The sequence below is a fragment of the Pan troglodytes genome, chromosome 6 (genome assembly GCF_028858775.2).
Source record: "Pan troglodytes isolate AG18354 chromosome 6, NHGRI_mPanTro3-v2.0_pri, whole genome shotgun sequence".
NCBI lineage: Eukaryota > Metazoa > Chordata > Mammalia > Primates > Hominidae > Pan > Pan troglodytes.
Genome location: NC_072404.2, coordinates 166,426,994 through 166,445,088, shown reverse-complemented (window position 1 = coordinate 166,445,088; position 18,095 = coordinate 166,426,994). Strand labels below are relative to the sequence as shown.

General features: G+C 49.7%; 1 protein-coding gene and 1 long non-coding RNA gene across 12 annotated transcripts in view; one reads left to right on the top strand and one right to left on the bottom strand.

Moving 5' to 3' along the window:
- Positions 1-11,444: 11,444 nt before the first annotated feature.
- Positions 11,445-15,317, bottom strand: LOC112209818 (uncharacterized). Of its 2 annotated transcripts, none has more exons than XR_010158703.1 (4): positions 15,096-15,317; positions 12,695-12,817; positions 12,417-12,520; positions 11,445-11,774 (listed from the first exon to the last, which is right to left on the bottom strand). It is a non-coding gene; the product is annotated as an uncharacterized LOC112209818 (long non-coding RNA). The 2 variants fall into 2 exon arrangements; XR_002944780.3 differs by lacking the exon at positions 15,096-15,317 and adding an exon at positions 13,175-13,667.
- WDR86 (WD repeat domain 86) overlaps positions 13,762-18,095 on the top strand; it is a 38,019-nt gene continuing 33,685 nt past the window's right edge. For 3 of the 10 annotated variants that reach the window (XM_009454604.5, XM_009454605.5, XM_009454598.5), the window contains exon 1: positions 13,762-13,891. Coding sequence is in view for 7 of the 10 variants with exons in the window: in XM_001138736.7 (XP_001138736.1) it covers positions 14,889-15,051 (163 nt within the window). In the remaining 3 variants the exon portion in view is untranslated. Of the gene's footprint in view, positions 13,892-14,438; positions 15,052-18,095 lie in introns of those variants that run through there. The other 7 variants (XM_001138736.7, XM_009454594.5, XM_009454595.5 and 4 more) reach the window with 6 other exon arrangements.

Genomic DNA, 18,095 nt, shown 5'->3' with positions numbered 1-18,095 from the left:
CAGAAGGTTGAAGGCCACAGGCCAGCAGAAAAATGTAGGATATTTGGAATTAGTTATTGGGATCTAGATGAGTAGAGAGTAGTTAAACTCCCATTTACATTCTGGTGTGGATGGCATTATGGGTTGACACCATAACGTATACATTGAAGTCCTAACCCCCAGCACCTCAGGATGGGACTGTCTTGCAATGCACTTAGTTAAGTTAGAATGAGGTGTGTCTTAGTCTTTCAAACTATCGTAACAAAATACCAGAGACTGGATGGCTTAAACACAGAAATGTATTTCCTCATAGCTCTGAAAATTGGGAATTCCAAGCTCAGGGTGCTGGCCAACTTGGTTCCCGGTGACGGGCCCCCTTCCTAACTTGCAGTTGGCTACTTTTTCGCTGTGTCCTCACACGGCAGAAGGAGCACAAGATCTCTCTCTTCTTCTCCTTATGAGATTAGGTCTCCACCCTTATGATCTCATTTAAGTTTAATTAGCTGATAAAGCCCTATGTTCAAATACAGTCACGTTGGAGTTTGAGCTCAGATACATCAATTTTGGGGGTGCACAGTTCAGTCCACATCAAGATCCTACTAGAGTAGGGTGGGCCCCTGATCCATCATGACTGGTGTCCTCATAAAAAGGGGAAATTTAATTAGACAGGCGTGGTGGGAGGCACCTGTAATCCCAGCTACTCGGGAGGCTGAGGCAGCAGAATTGCTTGAACCCAGGAGGCGGAGGTTGTAGTGAGCCAAGATCACCATTGCACCGGCAACAGAGCAAGACTCTGTCTCAAAAAGAAAAGGGGGGGGCGGGATTTAGAGACAGACACACACACAGGGAGACCACCATGTGAAGATAAAGGCAGAGACCCAGGTGATGCTTCTGTGAGCCAAGGAACCCCAAAGACGGCCAGCAAACCGCCAGAAGCTGGGAGGGAGGCCTGGAACAGATTCCTCGAAGCCTCGGAGGGACCCAACCCTGCTGACACCTTCATTTATCTCCGACGTCCAGCATCCAGAACTGTAAGACAGCACATTTCTGTTGTTTGAGCCATTCAATTTGTGGTACTTTGTTATGACAGAAATGAAAGGGGAGAGCTGCCTGTGGTACAGACGGGCCACATGCCTAGTCAGGCCACCCTCCATGGCCAGCTGGAACCAGGTGTGCACTTGTAATGCCCAACCTTGTTTTCACTAACCCTGTTTTTAGACTCTCCCTCTTCCCTTTAATCACCTAGCCTTGGTTCCACCTGAATTGACTCTCCCTTAGCTAAGAGAGCCAGACAGACTCCATCTTGGCTCTTTCACTGGCAGCCCCTTCCTCAAGGACTTAACTCGTGCAAGCTGACTCCCAGCACATCCAAGAATGCAATTAACTGATAAGATACTGTGGCAAGCTATATCCGCAGTTCCCAGGAATTCGTCTGATTGATAACGCCCAAAAAGCCCCGCTTCTAACACCTTGTAATAGTCTTTAAGCCTCTACACCTGGAACTGTTTACTTTCCTGTAACCATTTATCCTTTCAAGTTTTTTGCCTACTTTATATCTGTAAAATTGTTTTAATTAGACCCCCTCCCCTTTCTAAACCAAAGCATAAAAGAAAATCTAGTCCCTTCTTCGGGGCCAAGAGAACTTTGAGCATTAGCCGTCTCTTGGCCACCGGCTAAATAAACGGACTCTTAATTCATCTCAAAGTGTGGCATTTTCTCTAACTCGCTCAGGTACAACACACTGAGGCAGGGTTTTGAGGGTCGTACAGTTGCTGTTGCAACATAATTTTAAAAGAATGCAGAACGCAGCTGACATGTAGTTGCCTCTGACAGCACTGGATATTTGGATGCACATCAAGATTAAATCCGACAAAGCTCCTCTCAAGGTGGAGAGCAGAACTCAAGGCCTTCCTGTGACCAGTCTAAAATCTCATTAGAGACAGAGTTTGGAGACAAATCCTGTAGGTTGCTAAATGAAAACGTTAGTTGTCTGCATGAACTTCCCAGAGATTTGATGTGAAATTTAAAGCACTAACACAAAAAGAATGAGACACCAACCGTTGGAACGGGGATATTTGGGAGTATTTGGAAAACTAGAACCTCCAGATCCCCCAAGTCCTTTAAAACACCCCCCACTATGTTCCTCTTACCTGAGAAAGATGCTCCTCTTTTGAAGGAGAGAATTAAGAGTTCCCTTCACAGCCCACTATGTAGCGTTGCTTGCCCCATAACAGGAGTTCAGCTTGTGTGGCTTAGACTAAAGGGAGAAGTACGGAGAGACCTAGAGAAACTGCCGGAGGTCACTCATCCACATTGCCAGCAGTCTGGAGAATGTTTGTGGGAATGGATTTTTGAGGGTTCTTGGCCAAAGAGGGAAGAACTGGATTCTGGCTTGCACCAAGGGTATTGATAAGACAATTCTGCATTCTGTGTACTGGCTTAGGGGGTGCTGTCCATGTCCTAACAACCTGCTGATGCAAAGTTGATGGCGTTGAAGTGGCGCAGAAAGGCTAGGAACCCTTGGCATAAGAGAGGGACTGGTTCTGAGCTGTGGGAGACAAGATGCTGAAATGGATCCTTTTGTGTGTTTCCACCCCACCCACCCCTCGGGACGGACCTCAGGATGGAATCAGGTGACTCCTCCACCCTCAGCCTTGCCACAAAGAGTAAACTGCCATGGATTGTTAATGGGAGGGACAGTGATGGAAGGGGGATCCCCAATCTCTGAGGGGTGAGAGGAGCACTGGGAGCTGGAGGTCTTCACTCCGGAAGTGCACTGGATAGGGCTAAGTGGAGCCTGGATCTCAGGGAGTCGTCTCACCTTCCAAAATCTCAGGTCATGGATGATTGACAGGTATCCCCCAAATTAAGTCGGTAATCAATCCACTCATGTCCCTCTTTTTTTGTAGACTCAGGAAGGTTGCAAGAGGCCCAAGTAGAACCAGCATGCTAGAGAACCATGGCCTGTTATGAAATTCCCAGACCCAGGTCAGCCCACAGACCTGGCACCCTTTGAATGTGAAGGCCAGGCATCCTTGAAGAGGGCAGCTGCTATAATATCACATGTATATTCTGACTGTTTTTTTTTTTTTTTTTTGGAACAGAGTCTCGCTCTGTTGCCCAGGTTGGAATGCAGTGGTGCAATCTTGGCTCACTGCAACCTCCGCCTCTTGGGTTCAAGCGATTCTCCTGCCTCAGCCTCCCGAGTAGCTGGGATTACAGGTACACGCCACTGTGCTGGCTAATTTTTGAATTTTTAGTAGAGATGGGGTTTCACCATGTTGGCCAGGCTGGTCTTGAACTTCTGACCTCCTGTGATCTACCTGCCTCAGCCTCCCAAATGTTGGGATTACAGGCGTGGGCCACCATGCCCAGCCTTTCTGTGACTTCTTAACTTTAAAAACTCTGACCTTTGAGCCAGGTGGGTGCTCATGTCTGTAGTCCCAGCTACTCGAGAAGCTGTGGTGGGAGGACTGGTTGAGCCCAAGAGTCCGAGGCTGCAATGAGCTATGATCATACCAGTGCACTCCAACCAGGGTGAAAGAGCGAGACCCCATCTCTTAAAAAAGAAAAGGTAAGGTATTTAAGCCTTCTCTCCTTGGAATTAAACTTGGTGCAAAAGCACACTGGGAAAAAGCAGGCTGGAGCCAAGTCCACTTGCAGCAACATCGTGGAGACGATTCCACAAGGCCCGGCTGCCAAGCTCCCTGGCATCTCCCTAGTGCTTATCCTTCAAATCTGGATATTTATCTCTATCTTCTCTTGCTCTCTTTTCAATAAATCCATTTTTCTTGCTTAAACTCACTAAACTCATTTATTTCACTGCAACCAGAGAATCTGGATGGTTCCCACTTTCTCCCTTTTTCTGCTCCCAGCAACATAAAGGCAGGTGTGGAGTGGGTGGCCCCACCAGCCCTGGCTCCCACTAGGAAGGACACTGAACGCACACAAAATACCCTTTGTAGGATTAGCAACCCCAGCACTCCTTAAGCTGGGCTTCAGAATCCACACAAAGAATAAGCAAAGGCATAATTTTGTGGGCAGTTAGAAATCCTATGGAGTGAGTGGAAACAGACATTCCTGCATGGGGCTCCCTCCTCATCCCTCCCAGTCACACACACACTCTAACCACGGTGCCTTACTGTGGCAGATAAGAACAAAAGCCCCTTTCAAGACATGTGGTGCCTATGTGCAGAAGGTCTGAGATCTCCGTCTGGGCTGGGAGAACTGTGCCAGGTGCCAAGAGCCTTGCTGTGGCTTGCTTGTCTTGGTCCTCAGAAATGCACTGAGAATGGAGGAAGCGGTCAAGGAAGGGTCTTCCAAGTCCTTTGGATTTTCTCCTTAGCATCTGGTATCTCCCAGGCCTGAGGCTGGAAGGATTTGTGATATTTTTCCCATTCTGTGGGTTGATTTTTCACTTTCTTGATAGCATACTTCGAAGCACAAGAGCTTTTCATTTTGATGAAGTCTGATTTTTTTTCCTTGTTTGCTTATTCTCTAGGTGTATCTAAGAAGTCATTGCCTAATCCAAGATTAAGAAAACTTACACCTGTGTTTTCTTCTAAAAGCATTAGAGCTTTAGCTCTTACATTTAGGTCTTTGATTCATTTTTAGTTAATTTTTCTATATGGTATGAGGTAGAGGCCCAAATGTATCCTGCATATGGCTATCCAGTGGTCCCAGCAGCATTTTTTGTAAAGATTACTCTTTCCCCTGTTGAATGGTCCATACATGTCTGGGCTCTCAATTCTATTCTATTAATCTATATGCCTATCCTTATGCCATACATTGATTGACTTTTGGATGTTAAACCAACCTTGAATTCCTGGGATAAACCTTGGTTACCACGTTTTATTGTTTTTATACATTCTTGAACTCAATTGCTAAAATTTTTAAACGAATTTTTGCATCTATGCTCATGATAAATATTGGTGTGTAATTTTCTTATCTCTATTTTATTTATTTTATTTTATTTTATTTTATTTTATTTTATTTTATTTTATTTTATTTTTTGAGTTGGAGTCTCGCTCTGTCGCCCAGGCTGGAGTGCAGTGGCACGATCTCAGCTCACTGCAAGCTCCGCCTCCCGGGTTCAGGCCATTCTCCTGCCTCAGCCTCTGGAGTAGCTGGGACTACATGCATCTGCCACCACGCCGGGTTAATTTTTTGTATTTTTAGTAGAGACGGGGTTTCACTGTGTTAGCCAGGACGGTCTCGATTTCCTGACCTCGTGATCCACCCGCCTCAGCCTCCCAAAGTGCTGGGATTACAGGCGTGAGCCACCACGCCCAGACTTTATTTATTTTTTGAGACAGGGTTTTGCTCTGTCACCCAAGCTGGAATGCAGTGGTGTGATCACAACTCACTGCAGCCTCAACCTCCCAGGCTCAAGTGATCCTCCCACCTCAGCCTCCCAAGCAGCTGAAACTACAGGAACATGCCACCATGCCCAGCTGATTTTTTAAAATGTTAATACAGATGAGGTCTTGCTGTGTTGCTCAGGCTGGTCTCAAATTCCTGGACTCAAGTGATCTTCCTGCCCTGGCCTCCCAAAGTGGTGGGATTACAGGCATGAGTCACAGCGTCCAGCCTATAATTTTCTTTACAAATAATGTCTCTGATTTTGGTATCAGGGTAATACCAGCCTCATGGAATAAATTGAGAAGTGTTCCCACCTCTTCAGTTTTCTGGGAAATTTTGTGGAGAATTGGTATTATTTCTTCCTTAAATGTTTTATGCAATTCCCCAGTAAAACCACCTAGGCCTTGAATTTTCTTTGTGGAACGTTTTATCCAGATATTCGATTTTAAAAATAAATAAAAATAGATATAGAGCTATTTTGATTACATACTCTTCTTGATGCAACTTTGGTAGTTTGTGCATTTTATGTTTTTGTGATGGGGTACAATGAGTTTCTTGAATCTATGGACTTATTCATCAAATTTGGAAACTTTTCAGCCATTATTTCATCAAATATTTTTTCTGTTACCTCCTTTTTCTCCTCTTCTACAAGGACTCCAATTACATATATTTAGGGTACCTGTCCCACAGATCACTGATTTTTTTTTTCATTTTTAAGTTCCTTTTTCTTTCTGTTTTTCATTTTGGATAGTTTCTCCTGCTGTGTCTTTAAGTTTACTAATATTTTCTTCTGTATCATCTAATCTGCTGTTAATCCCACCCAGTGTTGTTTAATTCCAGATATTGCTTTCATCTCTAGATGTTCAATTTTGAGCTGTTTGATATCTTCCATGTTCCTACATAAGTTTTTGAACATATGGAATACAGTACAATCACTGAATAACTGTCCTTTTTTTTTTTTTTTTTTTTTTTGAGATGGTGTCTCACTCTCTCGCCAGGCTGGAGTGCAGTAGTGCGATCTTAGCTCACTGCAACCTCTGCCTCCCAGGTTCAAGAGATTCTCCTGCTTCAGCCTCCCGAGTACGGGGACTACAGGCGCGTGCCACCATGCCTGGCTAATTTTTGTATTATTAGGAGAGACAGGGTTTCACCATATTGGCCGAGCTGGTCTCGAACTCCTGACCTCGTGATCTGCCCACTCCGGCCTCCCAAAGTGCTGGGATTACAGGTGTGAGCCACTGTGCCTGGCCAATAACTGTCCTTTAAAAAATTATTTTCAACTTTTATTTTGGGTTCAAGGGTACATGTGCAGGTTTGTTACATGGGTAAACTCGTGTCATAGGGACTTGTTGTACAAATTACTTCATCATCCAAGTACTAAGCCAGGTACCCAACAGTTATTTTTTCTGATCCTCTCCCTCCTCCCACCTTCTACCCCCAAGTAGGCCCCAGTATCTGTTATTCCCCTCTTTGTGTCCATATGTTCTTTTTTTTTCTTTTCTTTTCTTTTTTTTTTTTTTTTTTTTTTTGAGATGGAGTCTCACTCTGTTCAAGGCTGGAGTGCAGTGGCATGATCTCAGCTCACTGCAGTCTCTGCCTCCTGGGTTCAAGTGATTCTCCTGCCTAAGCCTCCCGAGTAGCTGGGATTACAGCTGCATGCCACCACACCCGGCTAATTTTTGTATTTTTAGTAGAGACAGGGTTTCACCATGTTGGCCAGGCTGGTCTTGAACTCCTGACCTCATGATCCGCCTGCCTTGGCCTCCCAAAGTGCTGGGATTACAGGCATGAGCCACCGCACCCGGCCCCATGTGTTCTTATCCACAGCAACTGTCTTCACGCCTCTGTCTGCACTATTCTCCACTCTGCGCAGATGCTGAGTTGCCTCTGACCCTATCCTACTTGGAGTCGTTTCCTCCCATGCACGCGCTGACGGACACTCAGCTGATGTGGAGGGGGAACCTGTGTAGTGCTCCAGGGCTCTCCCTTCTCTAGTCCTCTGTCCTGCTCACTCCAGTCCCTTAGTTCTCCCTAGACACTCAGCTGTTTCCTCAACCAAGGAAGTCCACTGGACTCCGTCTGGGATCCCCGTTCCTGCTCTGTGGTCTGGACATTCTCTCAAGGCAGTAAACCGGGCCAGTCATCGGCTCGCCTCATTTTTTCCCGTCTCTTGGGGATTGCTGTCCTTCACCGCCTGGTGTACAGTGTCTTGAAAACAATTGCTTCATATATTTTGTGTTTGTTTTGGGTTGTTTCAGAGAGGAGGCAGGAGGGTAAATGGGTCCTTGTTACTCCCTCTTGGCCAGAAGCAGAAGTCAAAGTGAGTGAATTTTGAAAGCTGTTTCAAAACTGCATTCCCTCTATCTCATTAGCCTCTGACATTTCTCTGAAGTTGCCAGGAAGAGGCTGTATGGGGGATAAAGTGAAAATTTGGGGGGATGGGATGTTTACCAGCTGGCTTTCTCCAGAACCACCCTGTCCTTATAACATAGCCCTGGTGAGAGACCCAGGAAGGGCCCAGACGTCCCAGTCCCAGGTGTTGGGGGACCACAGAAACCTATGTGCTTCCCAATTCCGGACCTCCCTCTGTGCCCAGGGCCAGGCTCCAAGCAGCAACTCTCTCACTCAGCTGGGCCTGACTCTGGACTCCAGGGCTAGAGGCAGTGACCAGCAGAGACCAGGACAAAGACTTCCTAGCAGGAGAAGGCGATCTGGTCTCTTAACACTGCCTCCTTTGAAATGCGGAACCTGACTGGAATAGACATTGACCCCTTGGAGCCAGATGGAGAGAATGCTGTTCTGAATGTGAGGGAGTGGGAGGTGTGGGGGAGATCTGAGCCCTTGAGCGCATGGCCTGGCTCAGGGACACCAGGGCTCTCTGGACATCTAGCGCTGCTCCCATCCTTCTCTGGACTCCAGCAACACTGACAATCTGGACACATGTACTTACTGGGTTTTAAGGGTATATGGCCATTTGTTATTCTCCAAACATTAATACTTTTAATTCTCTGATAATTGTTCTCCAAACATTAATCACAGTAGTAATAATAGAGGTGCTTCATAGAACTTTTTCTTTTTAATGGCACAAAATAAGTTTTATGTGTGTACGTGGTAAAACACACATAACATAAAATTTACCATCATAACCATTTTAAATTGTGCAATCCAGTGGCATTAAGCATATTTACAATGTTATGCAACCATCATCACTGTCTGGTTATAGAACATTTCATCACCCCAAACCGAAACCTGGTGCCCAGGAAGCAGTGACTCCCTATTCCCCTCCTCCAAGCTCTGGGCAGCCACCGATCCGCTCCCCTCTGTAGGGATTGGTCCATTCTGGAGATTTCACATCAGTGGAGTCATACATTGGTCCTTTTGTGTCTGGCTTCTTTCACTTAGCATGTTTTCTAGGCTCAACCATGTTGTAGAATGCATCAGTGCTTCCTTTTGGAGCTAATACTCTTCCATTGTATGAACATAGCACGTTTTGTTGATCTGTTTATCTGTTCATGGAAACTTGGGTTGTTTCCACCTTTTGGCTATTGTGGACAGAGCTGCTATGAACATTAAGTCCAAATTTCTGTTTGAACACCTGTTTTCAATTCTCCGGGGTATGTACCTAGGAGTAGAATTACTAGATCATATGGTAATTCTGTGTTTAACCTTACTAAGGAAGCTCCACACTCTTTTCCAAAGTGGCAGTACCATCTTACATTCCCACCAACATTGCATGAGTGTTACAATTTCTCCACATCCTCACCAGCCCTTGTGATTTTCCATTTTAAAAATGATGGCCCAGACTAGTGGATATGAAGTGACATCTCACTGTATGTATGGTTTTTTAAAAACAGCTTTGGCCGGGTCAGTGGCTCACGCCTGTAGTCCCAGCACTTTGGGAGGCTGAGGCGGGCGGATCATGAGGTCAGGAGTTTGAGACCAGCCTGACCAACATGGTGAAACTCCATCTCTACTAAAAATATAAAAATTAACCAGCCATGGTGGCGTGTGCCTGTAATCCCAGCTACCCAGGAGGCTGAGGCAGGAGAATCGCTTGAACTCAGGAGGTGGAGGTTGCAGTGAGCCGAGATCGCGCCACTGCACTCCAGCCTGGACAACAGAGTGAGACTCCATCTAAATAAAAAACAAAAACAAAAACAAAAAAAACCCCAGCTTTATGGAGAAATAGTTCACATACTGTACAGCTGATCCATGTAAAGTGTACAATTCAATGGTTTTTTAATATATTCACAGATATATTAAAATAAGCAACCAGTACCACAGTCCATTTTAGAACATTTTCATCACCCCAAAAAGGAACCGTGTATACTATACCCATCACTTCTCCACTCCCCAGACCTCTTCCCCAAGCCCTAGGCAACCACTAACCAACTATCTCTGTAGACTCCCTTGTTCTGGACCGCACAGATGAATGGAATCAGGTAATATGTGGTCTTTGGTGACTGACTTCTTTCACTTAATCTGTTTTCAAGGTCCCTGAACTTCGCACCATTTATCAGCACCTCACTCTTTGTCATGGCGGAACAGTATTCCATTATATGCATATACCACATTTAGTTAATCTACTCATGGGCTGATGAATCGTGGGGCTGTTTCTTCCCTTGTCTATTAGGAATAATGCTCATTTCTCTTGGGTATATATGGAATTGCTGGGTCACATTATAACTCTATGTTTAATCGTTTGAGGGACTGCCAGATGGTCACATAGCAGCTGCACCATCTTACATTCTCACCAGCAGTGTGTGAGGGTTGATTTTTCCACATCCTCACCCACACTTATTTTATTTTTCCCATCCTATGATTACCCATCCTAGTGGGTGTTAAGTGGCATCTCACTGTACTTTTGATTTGCATTTCCTTTATGACTAATGACAGTGAGCATCTTTTCTTTTCTTTTCTTTCTTTTTTGAGACGGAGTTTCACTCTTGTTGCCTAGGCTGGAGTGCAATGGCATGATCTTAGCTCACTGCAACCTCTGCCTCCCAGGTTCAAGCGATTCTCCAGCCTCAGCCTCCTGAGTAGCTGGATTACAGGCACCTGCCACCACACCTGGCTAATTTTTTCTATTTTTAGTAGAGACGGGGTTTCACCACGTTGTCCAGGCTGGTCTCAAACTCCTGACCTCAGGTGATCCGCCCACCTCCGCCTCCCACAGTGCTGGGATTACAGGCGTGAGCCACTGCGCCCGGCCAACAGTGATCATCTCTTCACATGCTCATTCGTCACGAGCACATCTTTGGGGAAACGTCAAGTCCTTTTTCCATTTTAAAACTGGGATGCGGTCTTTCATTGTTGAATTGTAGGAGTTTTTTAATATGTTCTGGATTTTAGACCTTTGTCAGATACGTGATTTTCTCCCATCCTATGGGTTGTCTTTTCATTCTCTTGACAGTGTCTTTTGATGCACACGTTTTGAATTTTAATGAAGTCCAATTTATTTTCCGTAGAGCCTCTTGTATGGTTTTAAAACTTATAGTGCTTATAAGATAGTACAAATATGGATACAAAGAGTAATCTAATGAAACCACATGTACCCACTACTAAGATTTCACATAATCATTTGACTTCAGACTTTCAGTGACTGAGGTTTTAGGTGTGGGCAGGTATTTCTGCAACTGGGTTTTGCAGGTTCTCTGCGAGGTTCATCTTTGGCTCCCTAATATTTAAGTCGACACTCCTTCTGCTCCCAGAAGAGACTCCCTCCTCTTCTTGTTCTTCGGGCCTCTCACTCTGTCTGTTGCCTGCTGTCTCCGGTATCACCAACTTCTCTCTCCAAGTTCTTTCTTAGCAATATTTAAAGCTGATCTCTGTCTTTAAAAAGTTGAGTTCTTCCACACTGTGCCCTCCTCTGGCTGCCTTCCTGCAACCAGCATCTATGTCATTAGTGGTACAGATGCTCCTTGAGCGATTAACGATGTCATGTTCTGATAAACCCATTGCAAGTTGAGAATATTCTAAGTCAAAAATGCATTTAATATGCCTAACTTGTGGAACATCATTGCTTAGCCCAGCTTTCCCTTAAATGTGCTCAGAGCACTTGCATCAGCCTTACATTTGGGCAGAATCATCTTACACAAAGCCTATTTTAAAGTAAAGTGTTGAATATCTCATGTAATTTATTGAATACTGCACCAAAAGTGAAAAACTGATTGTATTGGCACTTGAAGTACAATTTCTACTGAATGTCATCACTTTCATACCATCATAAAGTTGAACAATGCTAAGTTGGGACTCTCTGTACAATTACCCTCAAATATATCTTCGATCACACACTCTCACCCCCGGGGTGAAAAACCTTCAGGGCTTCCCGTTTTCTCTCGACTGCCCTGGGCCTGGGGTAGCAAGATCTTCTCCCGGGAACACCGTGCTTGTGAGAGTCTGCAGGTGGCTGCAGGACTGGGAAGGCTTCCGTCCTGTTGAAAAATACTAGCACTTAGCATAGTACCTGACACACAGTAAGTACCCAAACTATGAAGATGATGACCACAGGCACCCTCACCACCAGCACTGCAGGTTGTGCCAGAAGGGAAAAAGCAATTCTGACAAAGCTCTGGCTATAACGTTCCCTGTGGGCGCCCCTCAAGGTGCCTCCCTCTGTCACCACCTACACACACACACACAACTCAAGAATATCCAGCTTTCACCATGCTTCTCAGAGAGGCCCCAGAGGGTCACTCTTTCCAGCAGGGTAAATTGTGGCAGTCCCTGTGGCACGGGGAATGAGCACTCCCTGGCACAAAATGCACCCGCCCCCCAACCCTTCACTTGTTAAACACTGCCCATTTCTTGCTTCTTAAAGCTTAACCATTTCCTCCTACACCCTACCAGGTTCCCTTCCCACGGTGCCTTCCATTTATAAAGTGATTAGGTCCAGGAGGGCCTGGGCACCACGGGACTCCAGGCCCTCTTGGAGGCTCCAGAAGAGTTAAAGGTGTGAAAGGGGAAGGGAGCCCAGGTTCTGCTGGGGACCCAGCCTGACTCCTGGGTCTCTATAGCTTTGCTATCTCAAGGTGGAGGTTGGGGGAGACCCCAGTTTCAGGGGAATTAGGGGAGACCTCAGTTCCAGGGGAATTCGGTGCTGTTTTCCAATCTACCCAGCTTCTTGTACTCCTGTTAGATCTGGGGGCAATTTCCCAGAGGAGAGTCTGTAATCTACGACCTGCAAGAGAAAAGGGAAGACAGGCTGGCTGAGGACATCTGCACCCACAGCTCTACAGTCCAGACTCAACCCCCAGAGATGGCTGGCTCATCCCCACCAGGGGGCCACTTTGTGCCAAACCAGAGAAGGAGGGGTGGGGGAGGTGGAGAAGCCAAGAACAAAAAATCTATCAACCTGGAAAGAGGAAGTAGGTAAGGTCAACGGTGTGTGGACTGCAGGCTCCCAAGCTGATGGCGCTGGCGCTTCTGAACGCTCTGCCTGCTGGGAGCTGAGCATGGGGCTGATGGCTTGTGTTGGCTGCAGAGGAGAGGAACCAGAGTGCATGGGTGCCACCTTGCTCAGGAATCCTGGGTGACCTCCTTGAAAGTTAAGCTTTTCTCCTGGTGGTTCTTTCCTCTGGCCCACGACCAGGCAAGCTCGCCCAACCTACGATCTGTCCCCAGCTCCCAAACTGCTTTCAAACCCCTCCCCTCTTAGTTTCCAAAAGAGTCGATGCCTGGTTCTCCTTGGCCCCTCTGCCCAGAAAGTTTGGGTTTCCTCTGGCACTTCTCCGGATAAACCCTCCCAGCCTCCATGGTCCTCACATTCACCTTCCCCAAGGGCTGCAGCCGCAGGGCCTGCCCAAGATCCCCACTACACCGTGTCTGTCCTCACCTGGAGGCCACACCGCAGTTTCACACCTGGATGTGCAATGGCCCCCTGAGGTTCACCGGTTCCTAAGAGGAACTGGTGATCAGCCTGTAGGGTACAAAACAGTCTACCCAGCCTCTCAGCACAAGACAGGCTCCCCGGCCTCTCCCGCCTCGCAGGCATCCAAATGCTGAAGCCTCCACCTCCTGAAAACGTCTCTCCTTTCGGCCTCCCTCTCTCCGGCTGGATGACCCCAAATCTCGTCCTAACGCTCCTCCACTGCCCCCCTCTCCATCACCTGCTAAGGAAGGGCCACGCTCCTTAAGCTGAGGCGCCAGCTGCTTTACAAGTTTGGAGGGAAAAGAACGGATTTCTCTGGTTAGGCCACTCTGGCTATAAACGACCCAACGGCCTGGGACACCCCACGATGGGGTTTTCTTTTGGAGTCTGGATAGAGCAGAGCGTGCAGTACTGGTCGTCCCATTGCGGGCTAGCTCGCCAAAGACGCCCCTTCCTTGCCCTTCTCCCTAGGCTCCTGAGAGCCCCGGAGCGTTCTGGAAATCCTGCTACCTTTAGGACCTGGGGGATCCGAGTAGGGGGGTCACCTTCCCCGCCCCCAGCGAAGTCGGCGCCGGAACTGCTCTAATGGAAACCAGCCGCCGGGTGCTCCGGGAGGGCTCAGGCCGACCCCGGGGGCCATTAGAGGCGCCCCAGGCCGAGGGAGCCCGCGGCGGCTGGAAGGTGAACTTGACATCCCGGCTCCACCGACCCCGCAGCGGCTCGCACCTCATCCCCACTCCGGCCAGACCAAATCCTGGGTGTGCGCGTGATTTCCCAGGGAGGGCGGACTCGGGGCTTTCCCTGTCGCACCCTCCATTGGGGGACCGCCCCCAAGTCCCCGAGAGCCCCTCGGGCAGAGTCCTTAGGGCTCAGAGCATGGGAGGACCTGGCTTGCCTGGTGGAGGCGAGTAGCCGAGGGGTCGGTGGAGCTGCGCCCCAAATGAGTTCCCGGCGCGCGATTCTCCCCGACCCCGACCCTTTGTCCGCCTCCCCCTCCCTCGTCCCGGCCCTTGGCTCAGGGGACCCAGGCCCCGGCGGCGGAGGTGGCAGAGGCCAGAGCCCAGAGGCGCAGCCCGGGCAGCTGGGAGGGTCGCACGTGGAGCCGTCCCCTGGACCCGCACAGCGACGAACGGGGGAGGCTGCAGGCGCGCGGGGTGGGGGCTGGGGCGCAGCCCGAGAAGTGGGAGGGGATCGGGTGAGGGGTGGTCTCTGAGGAGGAGCCAGGCTGGACCGTATTGTTCCGCGCTCGGCCGGGGAGGGCGCGGGGCGCTCGGCTTCCCGTGTTCCTCTCCCCGCCCCCGCCCCGTGGGCGCGAGAGGAGGCGGGGGGCTCCTTGTGCACCAGAGACGCAGCTGCCTTGTTCGCCCGGTGGGGTGTGGATCCTCCGAGCGGTGCTGGGAAGGGGGTTCTCTCTGCCCGCGCGCCCAGGACTCTACCCAGGGCGGAGGTCCCGAGTGGGCCGCCCCCCGCAGCGCCCTGGGTTCGCGGGCCCAGAGGCTGGAGGCAGCGGGGAGCTAGGGTCCTTCACCCTCCCCTCGCCGCGTGCCTCCGCAGGAGTCGGGCTCCCCGTTCCCCGCGATGGCCGCGGGCCGCAGTCGTACGGAGCCGCCGCGCGGACCCCGGGGCGCCCCTCCCTAGCGGGGCGCAGCTCCTTCTTGTTCCCCGCCCTGCCAGCGGGATGGGGGGCGGCGGGTCGGCCCTGAGGGTCTGCGCCGACCACCGCGGGGGCATCAACTGGCTGAGCCTGAGCCCCGACGGGCAGCGCCTGCTGACGGGCAGCGAGGACGGCACGGCCCGGCTCTGGAGCACCGCGGACGGCCAGTGCTGCGCGCTCCTGCAAGGTAGACCCTCCCACTCCCTCCCTGCCCTCTTCGCCGCAGCTCACCGGCCCCAGACCGCGGACCCCAGCTCCTGCGCCCGCAGACCCCTTTCTAGAAGTCCAGCCCCCGCTCATCCCGGCACACTCACGGAAGAGCGCTTGTCTGGGCCCAGCATCTGGCTGTTGAGCGCACGGCAGGGCAGGGTGAGGTCTGGGGGTGGGGTGCGGGTGCAGAGGAGGGTGCGGCCGGGATCGGGTGGGTGGGTCGAGGGGCGTCCGCTACAAAGGCGAAGATCATTTGTCAACCAGCGGCAGGAAATCTCCCTTGACAACAATGTTAACAAACAAAAAGTTGCACCTATACTCCTTCTAAGCAAACCTTCCCTTGTCTCTAGGTGCCTTGTGGCCTCTTTGTGGCCAATTGTGCTCTTCTGCTGGCATTTCCTGTTGACGACTCTCACAGCAGCAATAGGGGCTTGTTAAGGGCCAGCGGTGCGGAGAAGTGTGCCGTCGTTACACTATGTTACCCCACATACAGACGTGGAAACAGGCTGGGAGTTAAGTAATTCGCCCAGGTCGCACAGCCAGTGAGGGGTAGATGGCAGTCTGAGCCCTCTCATTGCTGTAAACCCTGCCTGCATGCCTGTTGGTTTCTATTTGTGTCCTGTACTCACTCAGGAGGTCAGTGTGCCTCGGGTGCACCTTCCCCTGGGCCTGTCCCATGCACTGTGAGGTCCCTTTCAGCTCTGGCCCTCCTACTGCCCAGGTAGCACACGTAGTCCCCTGGATGAGCCGCGAGGCTTTCTGCTGTGGGTAGTTCTTTATCACCGCGGGCTTTTCCACCATCATCAGTGAACTCTCTGTGGCCTCGCCCAGGCCTTCCAACTTAGGTAGGATATTAGCCCCAATATTGGCTAATCCTGATACTGCTGGTTTTAAATAAGAACAGTTGACCAGGCTCGGTGGCTCACACTTGTAATCCCAACAATTTGGGAGGCCAAGGCGGGTGGATCACCAGAGGTCAGGAGTTTGAGACCAGCCTGGCCAACATGATGAAACCCTGTGTCTAATAAAAATACAAAAAATTAGCTGGGCGTGGTGGCGGGCGCCTGTAATTCCAACTACTCTGGAGGCTGAGGCAGGAGAATCACTTGAACCCAGGAGGCAGAGGTTGCAGTGAGCCAAGATCGTGCCACTGCACTCCAGCCTGGGTGACAGAGCCAGACTCTGTCTAAAAAAAAAAAAAAAAAAAGAAAAAAATATTAAATAGTTAGGGCAGATATTTCAAACCCAACAGGGATGACTTTTGGATTACCGGTTACTTGGGAGTTGGTGTGGATAATGGAGAGGTGGCCACAAACTAACACACATCCCCCCCAAACAGCCACACACACTTATAGGCATTCAACCAGGAATGGAAAATGTGAGGTCTTTTAGAAGTGTTAAGTCCAGTTGGTATTGCTCCCAAACATAAGACTGTCTTGGGGGTAGAGGGGTGGGTGGTGTTTCAGAAATGCAGATCCCCAGGCCTGGGCTCCAGTGATGCAGTCCTCCGTGAATAGGGCTGTAGAACTGGCATTTCTTCTTGTTGTTGTTTTTTGAGATGGAGTTTCGCTCTTGTTGCCCAGGCTGGAGTGCAGTGGCATGATCTTGGCTCACTGCAACCTCCGCCTCCCGGGTTCAAGCGATTCTCCTGCCTTGGCCTCCTGAATAGCTGGGATTACAGGTGCTCGCCACCACGCCCGGCTAATTTTTTTGTATTTTTATTAGACGTGGGGCTTCATCATGTTGGCCAGGCTGGTCTTGAACTCCCGACCTCAGGTGATCCACCCGCCTTGGCCTCCCGAAGTGCTGAGATTACAAGTGTGAGCCACTGCACCCGGCCTAGAATTGGCATTTCTAACAAGCTTTTGGGTGGGTCTTACGCACAGCTGGCCCCGGGAGCCCCTGGGCTGGGGACGGGTTGTGGGAGCCCAGCTTAGCCCACAATTAGGTGGGGTTTCTCCCCAGTGAGGCTCCAGGCTTTGCCAGGCTGCCTGTAGCCTGGTGGGCACTTGGCTTTGCCCCCACGGCAGCTCTGGAGCCTCACCAAGCCTCCAGGGCCCACCCTCCTGCCCAGCTCTGTGTCTGGCACCTGTGCCTCCTTCCTTCACACCCACTTTGGTGACCCTCATGGCTGCTTGTCCCCTTGAGGTACTGACACTCACTTCCCAGGGAGGGTGCCCAACCTTCTGCCCTAATTGAGGGCAGGGCTATCCCCGCTCAAGCAGGACACTGGAATGAAAGAACTGTGGCCCATTTTGCTAGGATTGTTTTTGCTGTTATATGGGTTGGCATTTTCAGGAATTTTCAAGGACGGGGACAGAGGTCATCTTTCTTTATCCTGAGATTCTACTGATACGCTCAACTTGCAAAAGAGTCATTGTCAGTGTGTGACAGTCCTTTTGTGTGGACTCCCAAAGAAAGCAAGGTGTTGCCAGTTCCTTTCTCCTGCAGGATTTTTTTTTCTGTCAGTGAAATATTATTAAAATGTCTTAACATTTGTTTAGTGCCCTATATTTTATAAATAACACATCTTTGTGCTTTTTTATTGTGTAATGAATCCTCACAACTCTGAGGTGGGTGGGATTGACACCAGTTCACAGAGGAGAGTGGGGAGGTGCAGACTCATTAGCAGCATACACAGCATTCTTGTTGTTTTCTAGATACCACCGACAATGGGGTGGGTGCTGTCGCCAACATCCCTCGAGGCGCGGTGCAGTGGCAGGACTTGTCCAGGGTCCCGCAGCTGGTCCATGGCAGAGAGGGCTTCTGAAGACTGTACGGTGCTTCTCTTACTGCTGCGGGGGAGGTTGTGTCCAGACCACATGGCTGGTCTGTGGTGGCCCCATCCCTAGAAGCATCCTAACTCTAAATCTAGATCTCTTTCCACTTTGGTTCCGTCCTGGCCCTTGCACAGCTCTGGGCCCACAAGAGCCTGTGGTTGGCCGGTCCTGGATTTCTCAGAGAAATCTGAGATTTTCTCAGAGAAATCTGGATTTTTCAGCAGAGTGGCTGGGGCTGGCG